This window comes from Mixophyes fleayi, chromosome 5, assembly GCF_038048845.1.
Source record: "Mixophyes fleayi isolate aMixFle1 chromosome 5, aMixFle1.hap1, whole genome shotgun sequence".
Lineage (NCBI taxonomy): Eukaryota > Metazoa > Chordata > Amphibia > Anura > Limnodynastidae > Mixophyes > Mixophyes fleayi.
Window position 1 is genome coordinate 26,384,183 of NC_134406.1, and position 26,961 is coordinate 26,411,143.

A 26,961-nucleotide genomic window follows, 5' to 3' on the forward strand; every position below is an offset into this window, starting at 1 on the left:
AGCACATATAATTGTATGTGAAAACAAAAACCATCCTGCCAAATAAGACAGTACATGAGACACTGTAGTGGTTTTATGTGCTTTGTGCTGGGTTATTATGTATTCCATTTCAGCTATCGGAAAACTTACATTAATCTCACTGGCAGCACGCTGTAAACACAATGGAGTTAAGAAGCATTTTCATATTTAATTGACATTTCTTTATTCATATGTACTCTACTGGGGTTCGTTGGGACACATGGTTCGGTTCAATAAAATCCATGGTCATTATTAGTGGTGGAGGTTGGAGTCAAGGAGCTGTGGGAGGGAAGAAGAATTTGTACAAAAGTGGCAAAGAAGCTAAAAAAGGATTTGTGTACTTACGTTAAATCCATTTCTCTGACACTGCTACCATGGAGTATTAATGGCTGGTCCAGGAGCTGGGCACTTAGAAATTAAACTGCACAGTTACAGAAGCTCCTCCCCTAACAAAGCCCATAATAAGGGGTAAGAGTAAAGAAGGGTAAAGAAAACGTAAATGGTGAGATTGCAGTGTCACCCAAAAAGAATCAGAAATGGATTTAGCGTAAGTCCAAAAATGATCTTTTCTCTATATTCATATGTTTTGGACACTGCTACCATGGGTATGTTCCAAAGCTGCCACTAGGGTAGGGTATGCTCAGACAAAGCTGTGCACAAAACCATTCTTAAAAAGCTAGCTTCTTTGGAGGCAGACATATTGAAGTGCTAAAACTTTGTGAAGCAATGGACTGAGGACCAAGTGGCCGCCCGAAACAGCTGCTCGTCCAAGGCTCCATCCAGCACTGCCCAGGATGCGCTCACCGATCTAGTATAGTGTGAGCCATGTTATTCTCTTGAACAAGTGTCCCTGTGCTGATATAAACTTGTTGAATAACAGCTCTAATCCAACTGGCAACGGTTTGCTTTGTCGCTGACCAACCTCTCCTCTGGGCGTCATAAAGGACTAGAAGATTATCCATCCTCCGCAAAGACGAAGTCCTACCCAAATAGATTTTCAATGAACTAACCACATGTAATAATTAAAGAAACTCATCACTTCCTGTGGACATGCCTTGTCCAAAAGATATAAGTGTTATCTTTTAATGTTCACTTTAAACCAGGTAAATTTTGTGTTGGAGCAGTCAAACCTATTTCTTGCAGTAAAAAAAAGTGGTAAACTGGTTTAACTGTATTATGATAACAGCAAACATGGCTCTGCAGCGTATCCTAAGGGAAGCAAACAACTATTTTTTGAATAACGGTGGCTAAGTGGTTAGCACTTCTGCCTCACAGCACTGGGGTCATGAGTTCAATTCCCGACCATGTCCTTATCTGTGTGAAGTTTGTATGTTCTCCCCGTGTTTGTGTGGGTTTCCTCCGGGTGCTCCGCTTTCCTCCCACACTCCAAAAACATACTGGTAGGTTAATTGGCTGCTATTAAAAATTGATCCTCGTCTCTCTTTCTCTGTCTCTGTGTGTGTGTTCGGGAATTTAGACTGTAGGCCCCAATGGGGCAGGGACTGATGTGAATGAGTTCTCTGTACAGCGCTGCGGAATCAGTGGCGCTATATAAATAAATGGTGATGATGATAACTGAAATAGGAAGTACTTTGTATAAGCAGTAACGTGTTGTCCAAGTGTTGTCCATTTTATTGCCACAAAATGTATTGTAACACATTTTTTTTAAAACAAAATTACAAATGTTGTAGTGAATTGAACTAACTTGCTTTAAAATAGAAGTATTTTAATCAAGCACAATTGTTCCAGTACCGTACAGCCGGTAATTGATGATATGTACTCACCCAGTCAGCCTGGTGTTCAGTTCTCCGGCATCATTGACATCAAACCAGCCAATTTCCTGTCTCAGCACTGCATGAAAAAAATTCCTCCTTATTTTCTTTATCTGCCGGCCAGCGGCCAGTGTCCAAAATGAGATCTCTATATAAGCAGCAAGAAGCACTCCAAAGCCTATAGCCGTGTAATAGTAGGCGTACCTGAGGGAGAAACATAGTCACAATGTTACAGTGAATACAATCTTATCTATTGTATATAGAATATGTATTGTTTCTAGATTGCTATGTCTTATGCTATTACATCAGAGGTCATCAACCTCTGCTCTCCAGCTGTTGTGGTACTAGCCTGTCATAGTCCCATAGTCCCAGCATAGCACTACAGCCAATCGTGGAAAAACTAGGTGCAACTAAACATCATTTTTGGTGCTCGGGAGACAAACTTAAACCAGAGCCTCTGAGACGTACAGCAGCAACATCATCAAGTCTCTAAGACATTCATCACATCCTGGATGCTACTAATGTGGATCAAAATGCTATCAAAATAAAATCAGGCTTTAAGGATCCACAGAACTCAATACATATTTAGATATATCTAAAGTCCTACGTAGGACTCATGATGAAGAGTACATAAATAATCTATTATTTATGTTTCATTCTATAACATATAACAGATTCAGCCACAATTGAATTAGCACACTGATTGGGAACACATCATCCTTCCCCCACTGGGAAACATGATACCAGATAATCAGGTTTTTGGAGCAGTTGGCCAGTAATTAGCATATGAATGCTGTGAGTGGTTCCTGGAAAATGTAGTATCCACCCACAAGAAGTATTACACCTGATTCAAAACTAGTTCAGTCTCTTCATGCTTGATCCCCAGACTGTACACATGCTCCTAGGTGAACAGGCCTTAGGCCCTGACTAGTGTGAATGATGGAGTTTGAATGGAATGAAAGGTGAGTGTGAGTGTGTTGTAATGTGTTGTTGAATGGAAGACGCATATGTGTAGAGTACATGAGAATGAATGATTATTTGTTGTAAGTGATATGAAAGTTTGAATACAGATGGTAAATGTGATTGGAAAGATTTTGGTTTGGTATGGACAGTGTTACATAAATGCATGCCTTGTTGGTGTAGATTGTTGGTTTAAATGAAAGCATTTATGTTATACATAGTTCTGTGGTTCAGTATTGGTTTCATGACTTGTAATAATGTTGCAATGCTGTGATTCCTTTAGTGCTGTACAATTCTTGGAATTCCTGTTGTGTTTGGGATAGATTGTTGATATAAATGGAGGCGTTTGTGTTATACATGGTTCTGTGTTGGTTAAGTTTTGGTCATGGAAGCATTGGTGTTATACATAGTTCTGTGATTCTGTGTTGGTTTAATGCTGTAATGGAGTTTTTGAATGGAAATAGTTTGCTTTATGCAGTTTTATGTAACTGCATAGAAAGTGATAAATATAACGTTTTGTTAGATTGTTGGTTTAAAGGGAAAGTAGAGCAGATGGATCAAGTATGTGGTTGAAATACCATGTGTTTAAAAATGGCCTTTGGACTTTGAGTGAGATGAATGGAGTATGTGTGTAAGTGGAGTGATAGTGATGACGGCTGTGTATGCAGCTAGAACATGTGTTTGCAATCAAAAGCAAGTGTAAAAATGCATTTTATGTAGACATTTATGACATCCCGATAAATGTATTTTTTTTAAAAAAACTATATTGGTAAAAAATAAATAAATAAATTAATAACTATTATTAGCAGGTGACAATCATTTTTTTATTCTTGTGCGTTCTTCTGGGACTTTATACTTCACATTGGTAGCGTACGTATCCTGCAGTATGTTTCACAAAACCATTGTTATTCTGACTTTTATTTGTATTTACTTAGAGAACTATGCTAATTATTCTGTTTTTGCAAGGGAATGTATTTCATATTAGATTATTTCTTATAAACATTAATCCTATTCTTAGAAATGAAGGCTATATGTAACCTTTGTCATTCCCTTTTATTGCTATGTTACAGTGGCTATAAAAAGTATATTGCCTCATTTGGCCTTTTCCACATTTTATTTTCTTATATCAAGGAGTTAAAGTGCATTCATTCAGGAATTTTTAGCACTTATCAACACAGTTTGTCCTGCTCACCTATGCATACAGCCACAGGGGCTTATCAGATATTCATAGATCAAGAACACCAAGTTAATAAACAACTAGGTGTTCCAATGATAATTGAACTTTGTTTCATGTGACATAAAAAAGAACTGTACAATGGGATGATAAACAGCAAAGAAACTTACGCCATTTCATTGCCCAAGTAGAGTGTGATATCACTAAAGAGGATTTAAATCCACAGTCACCTGCTTACAATAGCTAATGTAAATTGTTGGGTTCCTGTCAACATATAGCATGACTTATAGTTGCAGTTTGTATGAATTTTGGTAGTGGCAGAACAAAGGGATTGACTGGATTATATTGACTGTATAAGTCCCAAGTTTTGTAAATGTTATTTTTTTTCAGGGATTCAAGTGTAAACAGTGAATAAGAACTACAGGAAAACTCTCCAGGCTGCTGAGGAAACCGAGAAAAGCTATTGACCCACCCTTAAATACCTGTCACAGTCTCTGGCTGATCGGTACAATAAAGGTTATTTATGTAACTACAGAACATGCGGATGCACAAAGCTGTTCTATTTTTATGTTTAAATGCTTTTGTAATATTGATCGAAATGCAGCTACAAAGGCTATTTTACAATATGAAAAGCACTGTTAAGGTACATCCAATTGTAAGCATAGACTGATTCCTGATTTCCACCATCTCTGAGGACATGAAGAATACAAGATGTTTGGACACTAAAAAAGCTCTGTACCCCCCCCCCCCCACCTCCACTAAATATTGAATGAACCACCTAAATGTGCCTTCTCCCCCTCTTCAATGTTATTTATATAATCTCACTCTGCAAATCAAAATCTCTTTTTTTTTACATGTGGGTCCATTACTCATGCTCCTAGTCTGCATTAAGCAATGAATGCTCCAATCCAACCAGTTCCTCCCATAAATTGCAAAATGTTGCAGTTAAAAATAGACCACCAAATCCATGAGCTTCCCCATCAAAATAGTTGCAAATGTGAATATAGAAGTAAATGGCATGTACTGTGAGATTCGAGTGTTTTACACATTTGTAAATGACCTTTTATGTCTTGTGTTCTTTTATTATAATGCTGAGCATATTTGTGAAAGATAATGTTACATGGGGATGTAGTCAATCTGTCGACAATGAACCTGTGTACAGTCAGACTCAGGGGTAAAAGCAGGATTTGAGGAGGGGGGTTTCTACACTACGCAACCAGTGGGCGTGACCAGCATGTGTGGGGGCGTCACTATAATTTTACAACATTCCATTGGTCCATTAAAATGCGCATGCATTTCTATGTCTAGTTTGCAGCTAAATACATGACATTAAGAACTGAATAAAAAAAACAGTTATAATTACAATAAATGATAAGCAAAGTGACACTGCAGTCATAGTGAATGTGGCCAAACATCATACGTGATGCTGTGTGCTGAGAGATTATTGTAGATTATTTTGGTTATACATACAACGAAATGCTTCTTTGCTGTTAAGCATAAATGCTGCATACAAAGAATCATTCTTGAAACTAAACACATCCCAGCGCGCTCCTGTACGCTTTACAACATTGCTCTTTAGCATAAACGTCATGTGCTGTATAAGTTCCTATAGTAACAAACCCTGCTTACTGAGTATTCTTAAGTAAAATCCTATATAAAATGCTTGTTTGTTTATCATTGCTGTATCACACAAGCTGAATTCTACAGACATGGTCAAATGTTATACTGTACAGACATTAAAATCACTGTATTGATACTCAGAATTGGTGGTCTGTATGTATTGTACTTTTAGGTTATATACTGTTTTGTATGCTCGGGGATCAAAACATCGACATTTTGGGTCTGTGGCCAGGAAACTCCCCAAACCGTAATCCCATTGAGAACTTGTGGTCAATCCTCAAGAGGCGGGTGGACAAACAAAAACCCACAAATTCTGACAAACTCCGAGCATTGATTAGACAAGAATGGGCGGCCATCAGTCAGTATGTGGCCCAGAAGTTGACTGACAGCATGCCAGGGCGAATTGCAGAGGGGTTCAAAAAGAAGGGTCAACACTGCAAATATTGACTCTTTGCATAAACTGGATGTAATTGTCAATAAAAGCCTTTGACACTTATGAAATGCTTGTAATTGTACTTCAGTATACCATAGCAACATCTGACAAAAAGGTCTAAAAACACTGAAGCAGCAAACTGTGTGAAAACCAATATTTGTGTCATTCTCAAAACTTTTGGCCATGACTGTATGGGGGGTATTCAATTGTTAGCGTTAACGCTCTCAAACGAGCGCTCAAAAAATCTTAGCGTTAATACGGTAATTACTCGCGGAATTTCAGCTCGCAGCCCTCTGAGCGGCGAGCTGAAATTCCGCGAGTAAACTAAGCTTTTCGAGCGCAATATTACCGTATAAACGGTAATATTTTTTGAGCGCTCGTTTTTTAGCGTTAACGCTAACAATTGAATACCCCCCTATATCTCTTATGAAATCTCACCTCTGGCGATTCTGACTATTCTATTGGATTCTCCCTCTGTACCTTGCATCCCGCCCGGCTTTATCTCAGATTATCGACTATTTATATTACCTACTAACTCTCTGGTGCTGTCTTGGAGAACCGCGACCTGCATGTCCCTTGCGACCAAATCATTTTTTTTAATGTTTTGTCATTAATGACTATATTATTAGCAGATGACATTAATTATTTATTTATTTTTTCCTGTGCGTTCTTTTGAGACTTTATATATCACATATGTATTGGACGTATCCTGCAGTGTACCTAGACCTGTATTCAATAAAGAGATGTATCTTTATAGCCACTCTTAGTTGAATATGGACTTGTGTATGCCCAAATACAAAAAACGTTAGTTTTTGCACGCCTTAACAAATCAGACCCATTATATCCTCCATACTCTACCCCTACACTGCACAGTACACCCCAAAACACATATACATAGCATCACTCAAAACAGGACAAGCTCTATAATTATACTTTACACCGTGCAGCAACTATGTATTCTTATCATTTACAGCAGGGCATATATTGATCTTAATAATACACAAGTGTTCACAATGAATTGTGTAGTGATGACAATACTAAGGCCTATCTACCTGCTAGTAAATGCTTAAACAACTGAACCATAGAATATGACCCAGGGGGAAGCTGCAGACGTGTAATCTAAATTATAATGCATGAATAATAAAATGACTGTTTTCATTGTTAGTCACTTGGCGAAAATGTAATAAATTAATTTTTGACATGGTAGTTATTTTCCTTAAATACAAATGTAACCACAATTACAGAACATTAGCTAATGACACAGAGTAGATGTAAATTTATATTTCTCTTACGTTGTCATTTGCTCCTCTAGATCCACTACTTCGATGGGTATATTGGATGCATTTATCATACCTTCCTCTGCAAGGAATGAAAAATAAAAAGATAAAACAGTGTCTTACAGAGAATGTTTAACTATTCCCATCAGTCTCTGCCCCAGTGTAGCCAACACTTTACATTTTCTACCACACAAACCCTAAAGAGACATGGTTGCACAATGGATAGCATTGCTGCTTCCTAGCACTAGAGCCATGAGCTCTACAATGACCAGGGCAGTATAAGAATAGAGTTTGTATGTTCTACCAAGGCTTGCATGGGTTTCCTCCATTGTCCCGAAGCATATTGTCTTGCCTATCCCTTTGCTAAAAAGTGACATCTTTAACCTCTTCAGTTAAGGACGAGTGGGACTCATCCTCAGCATATATCTTTAAAGTGCTAAGGACGAGTCCCACTCGTCCTTAGCACTACAGGAGTTCAAATGGTGGGAAAACTTACCAAAAAGTCCCCCTACTGCGGGTTACTGCTGGTGGAAGCAAGGGAAGGGGTGTGGCTTAATGACATCATCACATGGGATATGATGCCATCAAGCCCCGCCCCCTCGCATCCACTAAACTGCAGACAATTCTAAGGGGCCAGAGGATGGAGGAAGGCAGGAAAAGCACCCTATCTCCACCCTATCCCCTATTCCCAATCCTGGCACCCACAGACTAAGGGATCCCCTGGTTTGAAAAAGGGGACTACCCTCTTTCAAGCAATGTCAAAACAGCAAAAACAAACAAAAATTAAAATGCATTTTCATTTTTAAATGCAGATTGTAACCTATGTTTAGGATTCTGCTCTATGATGTGCTGGAAAGGTGGATTAATGCTAAACCATAAACCACAACGTATTTCTTGTTAGTGTTTAGAAAAAAAATATACATATTTGCTTTTAATTTCAAAACAACAACACTTTTTTGGCCATTGCTGGTCGATTTTCCTTGCCGTTACAGTATGTATAAGAAAACTAATGGCATTTCTTGAAAATTTAAAGTCTTCTGAAAAAAAAATTAAGGTAAAGTTTGTGTGGGTACTGCATAAGCAAATTACTGATACTGATTATGGAATGTGACCAGCCCAAAAAGTTTTATTAAAGGTGTAGTAAAATCACACGGAGGTAAGGTGCTTTTTGACCAGTCTGCAGTCTTTGGGCCATTGGGTAAAAGCTGTATTTTGTTGTTTGTGAAGAAATACTCCATTGCAATAAGTTGTAACCAATCAGAAGTGAGCAATACTACTGCTTTATGTGAGCTAGAGTCTACTTGTCCCACTGCAGGAAATTAATTTGTGCCTAGCTTTAGATTCCCCTAAAAATGCACATGAAGGATTAAGTTAAAAATCGCATCAAATTCCAACCTCCTCTGGTCCAACTTTAGGACCAGAAGTGGAAGATGCAAAATGCATTCAATTAGATATATAGGATGAAACTGGTTCTCCGGCACATCGGTGATGGTGGAAAAACCAGGTCCAGCCTTTTGCAAAGTGTAAGGTCCGTCTGATCACGGCGATCGCTCTGGCGCTATACTTCCGGGTAGTGCTGCCGCAATCATGTGACCTTAGAAGCAGTGAATTCAAACTTCCTCGCTACTTAGGGTTCACTCTGACATTCTCCTGTGTCAGAGAAACAAGTGTGCTTAGCGTCTGGCTGCTTCTGATCCCTGTGCTTTTCCCTGTGCACTTCTCCTTGTGAAATCCTGCTGTTCTTCTGTGTACCGACCCGGCTTGTCTGACTAACCCTGCATCTGCTGAACCCCTGGCAACACGCTCTGGTTGACCTCCTTTGTACCGACCCGGCTTGTCTGACTAACCCTGCATCTGCGTAACCCCTGGCAACACGCACTGGCTGACCTTCTGTGTACTGACCCGGCTTGTCTGACTAACCCTGCATCTGCTGAACCCCTGGCAACACGCACTGGCTGACCTCCTGTGTACCGACCCGGCTTGTCTGACTAACCCTGCATCTGCTGAACCCCTGGCAACACGCACTGGCTGACCTTCTGTGTACCGACCTGGCTTATCTGATTAACCCTGCATCTGCTGAACCCCTGGCAACACGCACTGGCTGACCTTCTGTGTACCGACCCGGCTTGTCTGACTAACCCTGCATCTGCTGAACCCCTGGCAACACGCTCTGGCTGACCTTCTGTGTACCGACCCGGCTTGTCTGACTAACCCTGCATCTGCTGAACCCCTGGCAACACGCTCTGGCTGACCTTCTGTGTACCGACCCGGCTTGTCTGACTAACCCTGCATCTGCTGAACCCCTGGCAACACGCTCTGGCTGACCTTCTGTGTACTGACCCCGCTTGTCTGATTAACCCTGCATCTGCTGAACCCCTGGCAACACGCACTGGCTGACCTTCTGTGTACCGACCCGACTACTGTTTCTGACCCCTCTCGTGTTTGCCTCCTCATGCCTCTCTACTAGACAGCAAGGTACGTCTGGCTTCCACCTTTATGCAGATAAGCTGTTTATTACCCAGCTAGACGAGGCCTTCTACTATGTTCCCGGAACCATTCACCCTCCAGCTACCCCCCTCTAGCACGCCGGTGGGCTAACCTTGGGGCCGCGACCTGCGGGCCTCCGGCAGCTAAATCCATCCCGCCTTACGGCGGTTCTTGGAGAAGACCGGGGGTGCCATTAGACTCCGCGCCCTAGGAAGGCCAGTGCCAATACCGGTTGGTAGATGTCTCCAGTGAGACGTAACACAAAGCAGGGGAGGCCCCTCTAAATACATCCTCTCCACTCCTCTATCTCATTTAAATAATCTTGCCCCACAAAGCAGAATTTAATTTATTAGAAATGGAGGACTCTACATATTATCTGAATGGAGCAAGGACCCCCCCCCCCCCCCCTCCCAACCTACAGTCTAAATTCTCTACTACACATAAACACTAATATTAACCTACCAGTATATTTTTTTGGACTGTGGAAAGAAACCTGAGCAACCAATGAAAACCAAATGGCAAACATAAACTTCACCCAGAAAGTGCCCTGCTTGGAATACAGCTCATGACCCTGGCACTGTGAAGCAGGAATGTTAATAACCATGCCACCCTGATCAACAAGTCTAGTTGTTCTAATATTAATTCCAGACCCCAGATACCATGATGATGAACTCACCTGTCATATTTTTCCCAGCTTCAACAAAGCTGTCTGTCATTCCCCCAAACACCAGCATCATAAGCGGCAGGCCTGCCCCGTGTGCCATTGCTGCTACTGTACCAACCAACATTAGAATCTTGTCTACTCCTCCGGAGTATCGGAACTGAAAAAAAATTATTCCAAAGAATTAACATAAAATCTTCCATATGTTGTATTTCTGAAATCCCAGGGTAACATCAGTAATTATTCAACACTTTCTCAATACTTTGGTTGTCACTGAAAAAAGAAGGTTGAAATAACCTTCTTTAAAATTAATATAATGTAAAAAAGATGGAATTTTTATTTGCTAAATCGCTATGGGGCCTATTTACCAATTATTGGTGTATTCCCCGATAATTTTCAATCTCCTCCGCAATTTTTTTTCTTTGATATATCCGAGCTATTTATTATTGTTCTTCAGCCGGGGCAGCACGTTCAACATAAAATGTCAAGTTAATGTTATTCTCTTTTATTGATTTCAGTGTGCGTTTCCATTGTGCCTCTACAAGAGGCTTGCACAGCACTTGGCAATATCTATTTCACTATTTACTCAGCAGCATCCAGTGTTCTCCCCAGCACCTATTTCCCGGGTGCTCCCCCCGGCTGTTTTTACTTGCCACCCAGCTCTTGGAGCAGAGTCTTGTTATGAAAGGAGAAACAATGGTTTCTCCTATTAGAACAGGCACTATGTGAGCACTACAGCCAGCAGTGTGTGTTACACCACTGACCACCAGTCTGACCTGTCCTGGCAGGTGTGGGCAATAACCTCTAACATTTTTCAATATTATTTCAAAGTATTACAACTGCCCCCACCCGGCTGCTTGTTAATGTCACTCGGCTGGCAAAATTTTCTGGGGAGAAAACTGGGCATCTGTGATACAGGAAAGGCTACCAGCTAATTAAAGTTAGCACACCTAACTACTGTTTACAGTACTACTAAACATGACAAGCCAATAAACTGAGGGAGAATATCTAAATGTACTGTCTCAAATGCAGCTCTATCACGTAAGAAACATTTATAGAGCTCTATAGATTTGCAACAGACGACTTAAAGTGCATTGGTTTTCCCTACAAAATGAACACGATTCAGTGTGAGCCAGCTCTCATATTCAATATTATGAATTTCAAAAACAGCTTGTAAAATTATCATCTACAAATTTAGTTTTCATGGTATTACAAAATGAAACCCTCAATTATAGATCTAAAATGCTCACAATATTAGGGATAATAAGACATTCTTCAAAATTTACACTAGACCAGACAGTAACTTTGGGCCTGATTAATGTTTGGACATCCCTTTGCGTGTCGGGGGTAGGGGAGGGGCGGATGAATATAGGAAATATCCAGAAAAAGCGTGACGAGACTGATGCAGTTTTTTATCTGCGGTCTGACACTGATGACTGTCACAGTATTGCTGTATTGCCACTAGATAGCACAAAACATGTGTATGCAAGAAAGATCATACTTGCCAACTCTCCCGGAATGTCGGGTAGCTCCCGGGAGAGCAGGCAAATATTCCGCATATGGCATCTGCTTCTCAAAATGACGCAAATTGCCACGCCCCGCCCCGGAAGGAACTTACCAAAGGTTGGTAAGTATGATAAAGATTGATTATTATTTTATAACTAAAAACATTTTTATGTGTTCTGATGACCTTTTAGTGAACAAACGCTTGTGCGGACACTACAGTCTGTTCTACCTGTCCACATACACCAAGCAACATTTAGGCAGAGCGTACTTACACCCAGAATCAAATGGAGACATATCTTGTGATCTGTTTGGATTTGAATACAGTCGGAACTACTCTTCTGTAAAATGCAAGTTCTGTACAGGTTGAGTCCGAATATAAATCTGTCCCTTTGTGTCTACAAACTTCCTGGGCTGTGCCTACTGTGTTCGTGTGCCTCCCAAACGTCAAATATTACTTTTAATATTCGGGTAGTGACATTCCAGAGCCTATATGGTAACAGATAGACAGGGTTCCTTGGTCCTCACCATTACCTATATAGACTTGGCACAGACATTAGAAATAAAACGCAATTTAATTAAAGCAAGGCAAATAATATTAAGACCATTATTGCCCACTCTAAGCCCTATAGGGGAATGAAAATACTGATAATGGCATATGGAAAATATGTGTCAACTGTTTTTTACTGCATATCATCTACAAATCAGTTTATATTTATACTAATGGATATGGAAAGGATATGGGCACTAAGAACCAATAAAAAGATAAAAAAATAATATTGATCTGGATCGCAGCTCACCAATAATTGGGATCTGTACCCAAAATCAATAACACAAAAGGAAAAGGGGCTAGGAGAGCGCTGATACCCAACAAGAAATTTTTAATTAATAAAATAACATCTTACTAGCATACAAATTGTCATATTAAAACATATTGAAATCCAATGAGTTGGTGTTCATATAGAAAAATACAATGCAGGGTTAGAAGATATATCAATGATGAATTATAATAACAGCTGTTGAAGTATGTAGAATAATATACACTTGATTAAAAAAATATTTTTTATTGTAAGCGGAACCTTGTATAGAAATAAAGCACAATAATCATAAACTCAATGATCCTCCAAAAAACGTTTCCACATTCATATTCGTTGCAGTTGAAAAATAGAAACTATTTATTGGTAACAAAGTTATTATTTCAGCCAGATGGTATACTAATGGACACAAGCATAAGAGTAAAGGTAATACTACATGTGACAACAGGTAATAATACTACAAATGTCACCCTCGGGGCATCCAATATGTTGGGAGAACGGTAACACTCGCCTTTATGTGTATCAAAAACACATAAAAATAATACACACCAGCTAAACCGACATTTCATCCAGACACTAATCAGTGACTGCAAAAGAGGTCAAAGTATAGATTTTTTTTAAATCTTATAGATAGAGGTGGAGACCATTTCGCATTATTAATAAAATGGGAAACAGTTTGGACCTTTCATCTTAATACTTTGAGTCCAAAATAATTCAATAATAAGTTTGATTTCAAGGTGTTTCTTAATGCATACTTTGGATAAGGTTCATTATTTAATTTTAAACTTTGGATATGAGACAATCTTCTAGTCACTAGTGACGTTCAATGTTTGATACTAGTAGGTTAATTGGCTGCTATCAAAATTGACCCTAGTCTTGACTCTCTGTCTGTGTGTGTCTGTGTGTGTGTATGTTGGGAATTTAGACTGTAAGCTCCAATGGGGCAGGGACTGATGTGAGTGAGTTCTCTGTACAGCGCTGCGGAATCAGTGGCGCTATATAAATAAATGGTGATGATGATGATGGTGATATGAGCCACCATACAACTCAGTTTGATATGGCTATAACCACTTTGTATTTTACAGTTTTAACTTATAAAATAAGATAATATGAATCCATTGATCCTATGATTTAAATTGTATTATTATTGTTCATTTATAGTTAATGTCTACTATCAAACATCAAGTCATTTTTATGCTGTATAAGAGACTTATATTTATGGTTCTATAATATGGTCATATAGGTTTAGTTTGATAGTGTGATAGTTATTAGTGTCTAATACACAGTATTATAAACATTCTGATTAACACCAACAGTAATGTGGATACACTGGCAAAGCAGTCCTACTTGGTTAAATCAGGTTATTTTATTAAATGTGCAACTCATAATATAATCTATTCATTGATATATAAGAATAAATCCAATGGAATTTAGTCATTATCAGTTTAGGTATAAAAAGTGTAATAAAGCATATGACATATAAAGGCACTGCTAACATTATAAAATAGCGATTAGATGAAGTATCATTCTTATTATCACATCAGATATCTCAAATAGAAACAAATCCACTTCATTGCTTATTACAGTGTTCATAATTAAGGATACTATGTAACTCCCATACAACAAAACTTTCTGCAGTAGTTAGATGACTAAAACCTATTAACAACACATACTTTAAGACAGCCATCGGCATTGTGTATCAATTGCCTGAGGAAGAAGAAATCAAGCTCATCGCAGTTGGCAAACTTGATACAGGTTAACTGTCTATTATCTGATCCGGGGCTACCATAGATTATAAAGGGTTTCAAGTCCACAGAAAATTGTAAGTGCATAAGGTTTGTATTTTAGCACAGTAGCGTAGTAGCTAGCGTAGCACTTCTGCCTTACAGCACTGGGGTCATGAGTTCAATTCCCGACCATGGCCTTATCTGTGAGGAGTTTGTATGTTCCCCCCGTGTTTGCGTGGGTTTCCTCCGGGTGCTCCGGTTTCCTCCCACACTCCAAAAACATACTGGTAGGTTAATTGGCTGCTATTAAAAATTGACCCTCGTCTCTCTTTCGCTGTCTGTGTGTGTGTGTTAGGGAGGGAATTTAGACTGTAAGCTCCAATGGGGCAGGGACTGATGTCAATGAGTTCTCTGTACATCGCTGCGGAATTAGTGGTGCTATATAAATAAATGGTGATGACGATGATGATGATAAATTTGCTGGTCGGTGATATTTTTCCAGTTATCCTATACCCAGAGGAGGGGGACAAGATACCGAAGAGGTTAGGGGACTGTCTAAGTACCCCTGCTAATTATAAACACAACAGTTAGTGCATATATCTAATGATTAATTTCTTACACTTATTATGCATATGATCTATTGTGTTAATTTTTAGCTTCTCTTAGGTTTAAATCAGTCTATCTAACTGTGATGTTGATATGTGGTTCTCTGAGATGGTGCAGCTAGAACTAGGATTCTTCTACTGGAAATAATTGAATTGTTTATTGTATTGATCTATTGGACTAATACTGGTAATGTATTGAATTATTATTTCAAACTCTTATGGGCTTTGTAACACCTTTTGGTGTAATTTGTCTGTATACTACAATTGTCTGTCTAGGTCATAATATCTTCTATAGTCTTTCCATTTCGATTTTATACCAATGTTAGTTGGGGAGTGATTAGGGTTATGGAGAGCTTCTGCAAAGTAGTGTCTGGGCTGAGCTGCGTAGGGAAATATTGTAAATTTCCATCTGTTTTCTCTTTATTTAAAGCATTTTCCTTACATGTCCACAATTCCTGCACAATATCCACACAATGTATACATAAAAGTACACTAATAAACAGCAATTTATATTTTCTAAATAGCAAAAAGGTCATTATAAACAAACTACAATATCAAGCCTCCCCACTTACCATGGTGAACGGACTGGCTAACTTTTGTTTCTCCGGTTTTTCTTTATCTTTGGATTTAGAGAAAAATCCTTTCTTTTTGCTGGCGTACAAAAAAAATGACAAAAAAAAACAAACGTCACAACTCTGTGAAGACAACAGCTAAAATCTGAAATAATTGAGAACTTAAACTAAAAGATTAGACCACGACATCTAAAATACATGAGTAATGATTTGATATTAACACAACAGTAATGTGGATATACTGGCAAAGCAGTCTTACTTGGTTAAATCAGGGTATTTTATTAAATGTGCAACTCATACAATCTATTCATTGATATATAAGAATAAATCCAATGGGACTTAGTCATTATCAGTTTAGGTATACAAAAGTGTAATAAAGCATATGATATATACAGGTACATATATATATATATATATATATATATATATATATATATATATATATAGGTCTTCACACCCCCATCCATTAGGGAATGGTTGCAAAGAATAGAATTCTACAGGTTAATGGATGAATTAACTTTCTCTTCAGCTGACAAATTTGCAGAATATTTTGTCATTTGGTGTCTCTGGTTTACATTTCAGGACACAGGGAAATTGACGAGTTCAACCCTCTCTCTTTTAGCCGAAAATGATCCTTGATAATTATTATTTTAATGAGGCTGCTCCCTCTCCCCCCTTTTTCCCCCTTGTTTCTTCTCCTTTTCTTTACCTTTCTTTTTCTTACATTCTATTTTTCTTATTTTTCTTAATTAAAATTATATACTTGAGATTCTTTATATTTATTTTATTTTTATTTTTTTTGTAGAAAATTATAGATTTTCTAATGCTTTATTCAATTTGTATATGATGATTCAATCCATTGTTAACTATTTATACACTTAATAAAGAAATAATGGAAAGATATTGAATTATACAGTGCTTACAAGCTCCACTACCACCTACTAGAAATTATTTTTTATTTTTTTAAATAATATTTTATTGAATTTTTATACAGTATAACAAAGGGGAAGGAACAGAATATTGAAGGGGGAGGGGGGATCAACAGAACAACACACAAATTGAGAGTACAACAGTCTTAAATAAAATGAATTTCATATTAGGAAAATAAAGCTTATGGGGACAGGGAAGGGAGGGATACCTGGGGCTGTTAGGGAGGGGGGGCAAGTACCATCTAAATAAAAGTTTTCTTCATTCGGATGCAAATTAAGGATTTGGTGACCGCCTCCCTAATGTATGACCTCTCCTCGGGTTCTAGAACCTCTCCCATGTCCTCTTCCCATCAAATCTCGCGAGGCTCTTTAGTCACTATTGGAGCAGCGAGGAGTAAAAAAAGGATGTAAGACCTCTGGATGGGATATGCGTAGACAAATGTAAGGGACAGCTGATAGGGGAATTATGGTTTTATCTTGCTATTTTAGAGATGGTGGATCTTTAGGTATTCGTGAAAGGAACCAGGAAAAAGGTTAACGGGATCGCGGAGCTCAGAGAACTCTGGGAAGGCACCACAAATACTCTGGGGTCTACAATAAAAAAAATTAATGTGCTCCTTCACCTAGCTGGAACCTGGGGGATACTCCATGCTGTCATATTTCCTGTGTCTCTACCAATTCTGTAATAAGAGAACCGTAAAATCAATTCCGTTCAATTTAAAATGTCCATGGAGGGATGTGTGTGAGTGCGAAGACCAATCACAAGCCACAATCTATGATTGGTCCTGCCACTCGCCCTCCCACACACACACACGGATGTCCGCTAGATTGTAAGAGGAATGGAGGAGACCCAGTAAAAATTGCTCCAGCTATGGGGAGCATCACATTAGAAAAAGATTACAGTAGGTGTTAGGACAGAATTAATTCCAATGGCAGCATTTTAATGAAGAGGCACATTTAGGATTTACATTACAATTTCGGCACTGACTGGTTATAATTTATTTGGTTGTGCGTTTAGATGGTATCACACAGGGAGGGACTTGTCATACTAGAAAAGCTTTAGCAAAAATAGGCTCAGCGTTATAGGCTCATATACATCCAATATCAAAATAGTGTTAACCCCTTCAAGTCCAACTCAGGATGAGTTGGACTTGTCCTGCACATATACCTGTAAAGTATAAAAGAAGTATAAAAGAAGTAAAAATAATACTTACCTGTCCCCCACCGGTACTGCTTGTCGGTGTGGACTAGGAGAAGAGGCAGGGAATGATGACATAATCGCACTGATGTAAGATGATGTCACAGAGCACATGGCGCTCACCCACTGCACTACAGAAAATATCTGAAAAGTCACTAAAAGTGCTCGATATCCCTCATCTAGGCACAGATTCAGCCGAATCCTCGTTTGAAAGTGAGGAGTCTTTAAAAAGACGTGGGGCTAGATTTACTAAATGGCGGGTTTGAAAAAGTGGAGATGTTGCCTATAGCAACCAATCAGATTCTCTCTGTCATTTATTTAGTACAGTCTACAAAATGACAGCTACAATCTGATTGGTTGCTATAGACAACATCTCCACTTTTTCAAACCCGCAGTTTAGTAAATCTAGGCCGTGGTCTCATTGAAATTATTTTGCGGTTATCAATTGTAATCATCAGACAATAAAACCCTACACTACAGAAAATTAAGAAGTCCAGGGATGGGGAGGAAAGCACTGTTACAATGCCCAGATCTCCCCCATCCTGACTTTATTAAACTCCATGGTACCTTAATTTGGACGAGGGTGCATAATCCATATATTGTGCTCCAAAACACTTAAATAGGGTTTTGGTAATTTGCACTACTCAACTGAATATATTATTGACATTCAATCTATATATTACTGACAGAGACTGACTGGCAGAAATGCAGTGTCAGATGCAGACTAATTTGGACTCCATTTGTGTGTCTCTCAATGGCTAGGAACATACTGGAGCGTTTTCGTCCAATAATCTGGCAAATCAGCCGACATACGAACGTTCGGTCAGAAGTCTGGTTAGTGTGTATAGTGACACGATGGTGGAAAAAGTCAGCTCTCGTTGTGAAGTTTGTTGTTACAAGATGTCAAAAAGTGGGCAAACTCGCTTGCTTTCACTTAAAGTATGTGTAGAGTACAGTGGGAACTGCTAGTATTTTGTGATGCTTACATTGTGGTGAATACCTTGCATTTGCAATATAATTGGACATTCTGGAATTTCAAGCAGCTCTCCCAGTCGCCAGGATGAGCGGGCCTATCTCCCGGATACCATTTTCTAGGGGGCCTCAATGATGTAATTCAGAGGGAGTTTGGTCATTTAGGCCACGCCCATTGCTGAAAGATGATGCAATTGTGGCATTTTATCGTGGGGGTAAAAATCATGCGATTCACAGCACCCCTCCCCCCCTATACTGGCCTCTTCACTTCCCCAAGGGAAGTATTTTAAGGCTGGAAGGAATGATTTGCAATTTTTTCCCCATACTTATTGAAGCTTTAAAATATTTTTGAACCTCAAGCCAATTTCTATAGTTAAATTGTTAAATCTACCATTTTACAATAGCGTTGAGGTTTTTATTTTGGATTTGGAAATCGTTTGCATGTTTTATACCAATTTAGTATATATATTTTCCTAATATAACCGTAGTGCTGGTTTTTTATTATTTCAGTGTTCTTTTTGGCAATAGGGTTGTTCAGCAATATTCCCTAGATGGCAGCTTTTACCTGTTTACATTACTTATGTAGATTGTAAGGATTTTAAGAAATAAATATTGTTTGAGATATATGTATGTATATATATATATATATACAAGTTAACCCGTGCATGATACTCATGCATTCTAGTCAAATCAAGCTACTTAAGGTCTTAAAAAGGTTCTTGTCATGCATTTGGACCTAGCCCAGGCCTCCTCAGGGGAAGAGCGTTAGTTCCCGACGCAAGTGGCCTTTTTAATGTGTGTTCATGAGGTAAAATTACCTCACGAAAATGAGTTTGACCCCTCAACTCGTAAATTTAGCCTTTACTACCCCTCCCCCGGGGGGAAGGGGGGATGATGGAAGTTAACTGACTTGACTATTCTAATTTTTTTGTCAAATAATGTCAGTATACCAAATTTCAGATCAATTGGATGAGCCCTTTCTGAGAAAATAGTTTTTTCCACACACACACACACTAACGCACGCCTCTACACATGTGTGTTCATGAGGTAAAATTACCTCACGAAAATGAGTTTGAGCTCTACCAAATTTCAGCCCTTTTTGAAATTTTTTTCCCACACACACTAAGAATTTAGTAGGTCTGTGTATAACTCTGCCCAGCAGGTGGCGCTGCAACTTGGTTTTTTTTTCCACACACACACAGACGCCACTAAGCATTTATATATTAGATATATACATTTATATATGTATACATATATATATATATATATACACACATATATATATATATATATATATATATATATACCATTTCATTAAAGACAGTGCAAACTAGCAAAAATAATAATTTTCAAGTGGAGCTTTTATTATGAATACCTAAGTGTAGTATCCTGTTTTTTTCTGTTTTGAAAGGAGGGATTAAAATCAAAGTGGTGTTTAGTAAAAAAAAATACACATATTTGCTTTTATTTCACATTCTCGCAATTTCAGTAAAAAAACACCACTTTGTTTCCATTTTGTGCACACTTTCTTTTTCGTATCAGGAGGTATAAGTAAACTAATGGTATTTTCTGAAAATTCAAAGCCTTATAAAAATAAAAGGTATAAATTGAGGTGGTTCTGCATATACAAATTACTGATATTGATGTTGAAATGTGACAAGCACAGAATGTCCCAAAATAGGCTCAGCACTGAGGTGAGAATAGCGTCAGTGGCAAAGGGGTTAAACAAATGAACGTATCCTAAGATAAATGCAAAAATTCTGTATGTGTGAAAAATCTGGAGAACCAAGAATATTTTTAGTATGGATACAGCAACAGCAAGTGACACGAGAACACAATATGCAAGCTAATGCATGTAAACTAAATGGCTTTACTAACTTTGGACAGTCAGGAACATTACTCTGAATGGTAGGGGACCAGAAAACACAAGCACAATTCTTACCAAGACACCCACATTAGAATGGTCTAATTGCTATTTTTTGTGTAAATACCATTAAAAGAAAAAAAAAATCAGAAAGCCACAGCCAGCCCAACAACATATACCCATCACTTCCATTATTCTCTGGTAGCTGTAGTCTTAGGGCACAAGGCAATTTATGAATAAAATGGAAATTCAGGATCATTGCACTATATCAGTAAAAAGTTCAATTTTGTACCACAACAACAGCAAAAAAAAGAGAGAGTTACACGTAACTTCCTGTAATTGTTTCTAAGGTATGTTTTTATTTATCCTGAACTTCACAGAACACAGCTACTGTTTGAAAATGATTTCCACCACAACAACCGGACTCCCATAGTTCAGGATAAAGGGTTTTATAGCTGATAAAAATCAGGTCTGAGAATGACCAGGAAAAGAATTAGTGTCGGAAAATAGGAAAGCACTGAGTTATAACAAAGCTATTTCTTCATTCATGTCTGGCTATAATTTATTGTGAGATGCAAAACAACTGATACAAATATTGCTTAATGAGATATTTTGTACATACATTAAAATGTTTTATAAGCTCTGCATAGAAAATGTAGCTGTTTAAAATAATATACAGACCTACACTTTGAAAATCAGAATTTGCACAGAACCTGTCACCTCATCTAGAAAGTGGTAACGTGTATACAAAATCAACATTACTGTATGTGTGTTAGCTATGGTAATTACATTTCATGTTGGAAATAAAAAAACAGTGTAATAGACTATGAGTCTATAAAGCAAAGTATACATTGTTATATATATATATATATATATATATATATATATATATATATATATATAGCAGAAAAGCATACAAAATGTGGGGACAAGATGATAGAACATACTAAACACTACTTGCCATTTCATATAAGTTCTCATGTGATATATAATCAAAATGGCCAACCATAAGCAGACGTATTGTTAAAAAAAAAAAAAAATGCTTTGGGAAATTGACTACTACATTTACTCTGATGCTTTCCTTACATAATTTATCCGCATTAGTGGAAGCAAAAATACAATTAATGTTTTTTTTACATGAAAGCGTGGAGAGAAATCCAGTTAATTATTGATAATGCTACATACTTAACGATAATTGCCATATTTTGAATTCTGTCCATTCATTTTGCTGCCAGAGACAGTTACCTCAGGTAACCTTGTTATAGGCACCCCCCTGCCTGTCATTTACACAAAGCAGATCAGCCATTTTATAGGCGGAGCCATAGTTACGACAACAAGTGCAATCGCAATGCCAGGAAGGAACAGGCAAGACAGAGGCACTGGTCACCGGTCATACCATTGAGGCAAGAATGTTCTGGAGAGTGTCACCTATAATCACACTGGGAATTGGTACTGTGCTTGTCACACTTAAATGATGTTGCATCGAAAATTAAACAATATCAACAAATATGTTCATATCTAGGAAAAAACAAATAAAAAAACAAAGATGTTTATTCCAATATTTTTTTTTCTTAAAGAAAACCTATGCCATAGAATTGAAACAATATAAACTCAAGTAGTCCAAGGTCATGTTCATAAAATAATCTGAGTGTTATAAACGGCTTGCAATTACCATGAGATGAGCATGCAATCACCATGACCTGAACATGCAATCACCATGACGTGAAAATGCAATCACCATGAGCACGTACTGTAGTTACTGTGATACAAATATTCTATATAGTAAAAATCATAATTTAAGAGAACAGTGTATAACAACTGTATTAATAATAAAAGTGTGTCAGAGTTTAAATTATTAATTTAGTTGTTAATACAAACAATTAGACCTTTAGACAAAATGTTTCCCCAAAATATTTTAACTTCTATAGTTTCTATTTAAAAAGTGTATTTTCCCAATAACAAAAAAGCTTACTGTAACTGCAAGCCACCTGCCCTAAATCTGGATTTGTCATCCGTGCTTGTATCCTTTAAACCTATTGTGCCAAACAGTTATACCACATAAATACTGTATGTATAAAAGGTGAGTTCTAGTGTCATAGGGTATAATAGGTGTGGTCTGAGGTCACTGTTTCAGCATTCATTAAGACAACTGTATATCAGAAGAATGCACCTGCTGTTAATATTACCAATATTAAATCTCCCCAGTGAGATCTGTGACCTAAATAAAACCATTGTCAAACCAATCTATACAGTAGGAGTACTATATATATATATATATATATATATATATATATATATATATTTCAAACCCTCTGCGTTTGTGGTAAAGTTTACATATCTGTAACAGTTTTTTCTGCTCCAATGTTGCTATAGTGAATTCCACATTCCAATAAACATAGTACACAATAATCCATATCAGAAATATCACCTCTTTGGGTTGGGATCTGTGACGGTCACTGTAACATCCCCCTGGCCATTATCCTGGCTCTTCCCCTCAATCCCGTTCATTGCACCTTTCTGGTCACTCGCCATGTTTAATCTGTAGGAAGAGCAAAATTTAGTATCAAATAAATGAAAAGAACAAACTTTGAAGTGGTTACTATGAGTATATGTTAGGTACGGCAGGGAGAAATTGGATCACAGCAATCTGTGGCTCTTTAGCTGATAGAGCATTCAGAGACTTGTAATTACGCAACAGCTGGGGATCCATAGGTTGGAGAAAACAGATGAAAGCGCTATTGCGCACAGTGCGCGTCCCACATGTACATGAAAAGGGTACAGCGCACCATAAATCCGCTATAACTTACGTGTAAAACTCCTTAACGTCACTCGGTATAAACGTCCCGTTATGTAGAGTTGTTGTGTAGTCGGAATTATATTAGATGTTAATATGTGGAGGAGGAAAGTGAAAAAGAGGCAGAAAGTGAAGCTGTAGCAGACAACATGCGCTTTGCCCCTCCTTCCCTCTAATAATATTATACTCACTGACCGCAGCTGGGCGCGTCTTGCAGTAGCAAATCCTTGTCCTGGGAGAGGGAGCTATATCTGTTAATATGTAATATAGATAAGGATTCATATTGTGTTCCTCACGCGTTGTGTGAATGGTCCCTGTCTGAACCAGCAGTTACATCATACTCTCTGCTTTCTCCCGTCCTGTCTGTCATTCTGCTGCCTATAATTACGTCATGTCATCTATAAAGGTCTCCTGGAGGTTAATGGGCGATGTGTATCCTGTGCAGTCCCTAGACTGTCTGCATTTGATGAAGATCTGCTTGTGGGTGCAGTTACCCACAAAATATAAGAAACAATAATGTGAACAACTTCAATATCATCAGTCTAATGATAAAGATCAATATGTGACCAAACCTCTAGACCTGAAATCCAGATTCATACCATGCATGAATTAAACTGATTAGCAATATCACTAAGGTGATTTAATCAAGTGACTCTTTCGACCTCATTTAGGGGTCTATTTATTAAAGTTTTTCCCCCTTGTAAAGCCCCGAAAACAACGTACATTAACATAAGTGAAACATTACACTGAAAACAGCAGCGCATGTGTGGAGGGATCACATGATCCCTCCATCACATGCTTCAGGTTCCTGCAGACACGGATCTCTGTGCGCATGCCCGAGTTTACCGGTCGGCGCATGCGCACAGGGATTGAAAGAGGGACGATCGGCACCGCAGAGGGAGGAAAAGAGAAGAATCCAGTGTTAGGTAAGTGTAAGACTTCACAGGAGCAGCCGTTTTTCGGAACGGCTGTTCCTGTGTTGATTTTTAATACATATGAGAAACTTTTCAATCCGCATCTATGCGATAAGGATTGAAAAGTTTCTACAGAAAAAAACGAAGGGTCATAAATAGACCCCATAGAGTCGGACGCAAAGTCCGTTTTAGGCGCATCTAACCAAAAAACACTACCACGCATGTGCAGATAACACCAAATCCGCCTGCATCTTGGACGCAATTAACACTTGCGTCAGCTTGCGACTCACTACGAGAAAATGGTATTAACGTGGAATTGTGAAGGTGTGACCATGTAAATGCATCCTAGTCGCAGTGAGGCGCAGACGTAACACACATCTGAACAGGGCTAAAGCTGTGCGGCAGGGATCAGGTGGCGCAAGCTTTAGCTAGCTGCAGGAACTGCTCTCAGCTCGATAGGGTATTACTGGGGTTACTTGCCACTCGTAATACCCTAGCAAGCTGCAGCACACTCCCACTCCTACACTTTGAATGAAGTGTAAGAGCTGCTTCAGACAGGGGTTTTTCTAGCAGTACTGTTCCATCATATGTCTCAGCGATTGCAAACTTGTCCTAAACGCAAAGAATTTGATTATATATAGGCATTATTGATCCCTATGCAATATGACACTGTCTGATATTATGACACTGTCTGAACACACAAGTGTATGCGGGAGATGAACATACAATGATATGCAACCATGCAATATTTTGCTGTGTTTAAGTTCAATGGACTTTTTCCCATTGGCTTGTGTTAGTATGCACAAGTATTTTGTACAGGAATCAATAGTTCTTATCCATGTTGAATTTCCTTACACTTAAGATTTGTTTAGTAACATGATGAGACACAAGCTGTGAATACCGGGAACAAACCCTACTATGATTCATTGATACAAGGTTGTTCATTATGGTTAGTGATGAGACTCCGGGTCTGATTGATTAAGGCACGTATCTACTGATTTTGAGCGTATCGTACGCAAAATCACTCTGCACATGCCCAGAATCGGGAGATACATCCGTGAACGCAGCCCTGTCTGCTGCATCTTCGAACACAAAGGACACTTACTGCAGCCTACGATTTCGCGGAGTGAACTGGGCGGGGAAGGCCATAGTGAATTTACAGTAGGGGCGTGTCAACCTCAAGTCCACGCAACCATGTCCGAATACAGCTCTGGTCATCTCAAACGTACCTGTTTTTGTGCCGTGTCTCTTGCTCCAGCTAAAGGGCTAGTCCAGTAAGGGCGTGCCAAACTTGAGTGCACACAGCCACCTCTGAATCAAGCTTTGGGCATCTCAAAGTTACTTAGTTTTCTGCCGTATCTCTTGCTTCGGCTACAGGACTAGTCTAAGTCCCGAGAACTAGCGTTGACAGTCTCGTATGCATGCTAAAACATGTGTTTGCAATCACAAGCAACTGTAAAAATGTATTTTATGTTCAGTAGACAATAACAAAACTCTAATAAATGTATTTCATTGGTGATTTTTTTTTTAAACTGTTTTATCATTAATGCCTTTGCTAATAACAGGTGACTTTAATTCAATATTTTTTTTCCTGTGCGTTCTATTGTGAATTTATAATCCACAGAAATATTGGAAGTATTAGACCTGCCCCACGATTTCAAAAACACATGTATCTTGAGATCCGTGCCTTGATGAATTTGGGAGTATGCAAAGCCTAAATACGTACGTGTAATGCTAAACGTGGCTTGCGCCCAGAATGCGTGCGTTGATGAATCAGGCCCTCCATGTGGAGTCTCACCACTAAGAACCAAAACAGAGGGTCATGTCCACACTCTGATGAATCAGAGTGAAGCCATTCTGTATTGATAGAAGCTGCCAGGCCGCTCTACAGTGATTTTTTTTTATGTTCTCCCAATGTAATGCATGCAAGAACAAAGAAGAGGATTTCCCACCAGGATTTAGGTGAGCAATAAAAATGTGAACAAGAGAGTGTGTGGGAGTTTTTATTTTTTAATAAAGTATTTGTTCACGGCGTACGCTTTTTTTATAGTTTTATTTTGAATACATGTGCACATTAGGTCCTAGATGCCAGAGCAAGCTGACGCTTGTAGTTCTACAAGTAGCTGCATGCTCCGGCAGCCATCTTTCTATTGTCACTTGTAGTTCTACAAGCACCAGCATACCCAAACACCTAGGTCTTTCTGGGACCTGTATTATATCAGCAAAAAATACTGATCTATCAATTTAAAGTTAAATTTCACTAGTACTAGTTCACTTATTATTATGGCTTCAGCACTGGACAATTTTCTTATGGAGTTGACACATTTTTTGTGAGCTTTGTCAGGGGGCCCAATGCTACGCATTTCCCTGTTATAGTGTCAACTGCTGAGATGATCATAGTGTAGTGCAGATAGAGGCTTTTTCTTGGGGGGTCATGCGCTGTTTGTATCCCCAATTTTGCTGCTACCATCCCAGGAAATGATGGTGCTGGGAACACTTTTTTTGTGTTTGTTGAAGTGTGTGTGTGGGGGAAGGGAGGGCTATTTTTTTATTGCTATTTATATATCACCCCCCTGACAAAGTCCTGTGATGAACGGTGTAGGCACATGGCTTGGCATTCAAGAACTTCAGAGTAGTCCACTAAATGAGAACAGATAAAGCAGGAA

The 26,961-nt window shown here is 38.6% G+C and overlaps 1 protein-coding gene across 3 annotated transcripts in view; it reads right to left on the reverse strand.

Annotated features, from left to right (window-relative positions):
• ABCB1 (ATP binding cassette subfamily B member 1) overlaps positions 1-23,508 on the reverse strand; it is a 195,477-nt gene extending 171,969 nt beyond the window's left edge. For 2 of the 3 annotated variants that reach the window (XM_075211880.1, XM_075211881.1), the window contains exons 1-6: positions 23,395-23,508; positions 23,016-23,126; positions 15,625-15,703; positions 10,418-10,562; positions 7,270-7,336; positions 1,803-1,994 (exon numbers count right to left, since the gene is read on the reverse strand). In XM_075211880.1, the coding sequence (XP_075067981.1) occupies positions 1,803-1,994; positions 7,270-7,336; positions 10,418-10,562; positions 15,625-15,703; positions 23,016-23,119 (587 nt within the window). In that variant the 5' untranslated portion in view covers positions 23,120-23,126; positions 23,395-23,508. The remainder of the gene's footprint in view (positions 1-1,802; positions 1,995-7,269; positions 7,337-10,417; positions 10,563-15,624; positions 15,704-23,015; positions 23,127-23,394) is intronic. The other variant, XM_075211875.1, reaches the window with a different exon arrangement.
• Between the last annotated feature and the right edge of the window lie 3,453 nt (positions 23,509-26,961).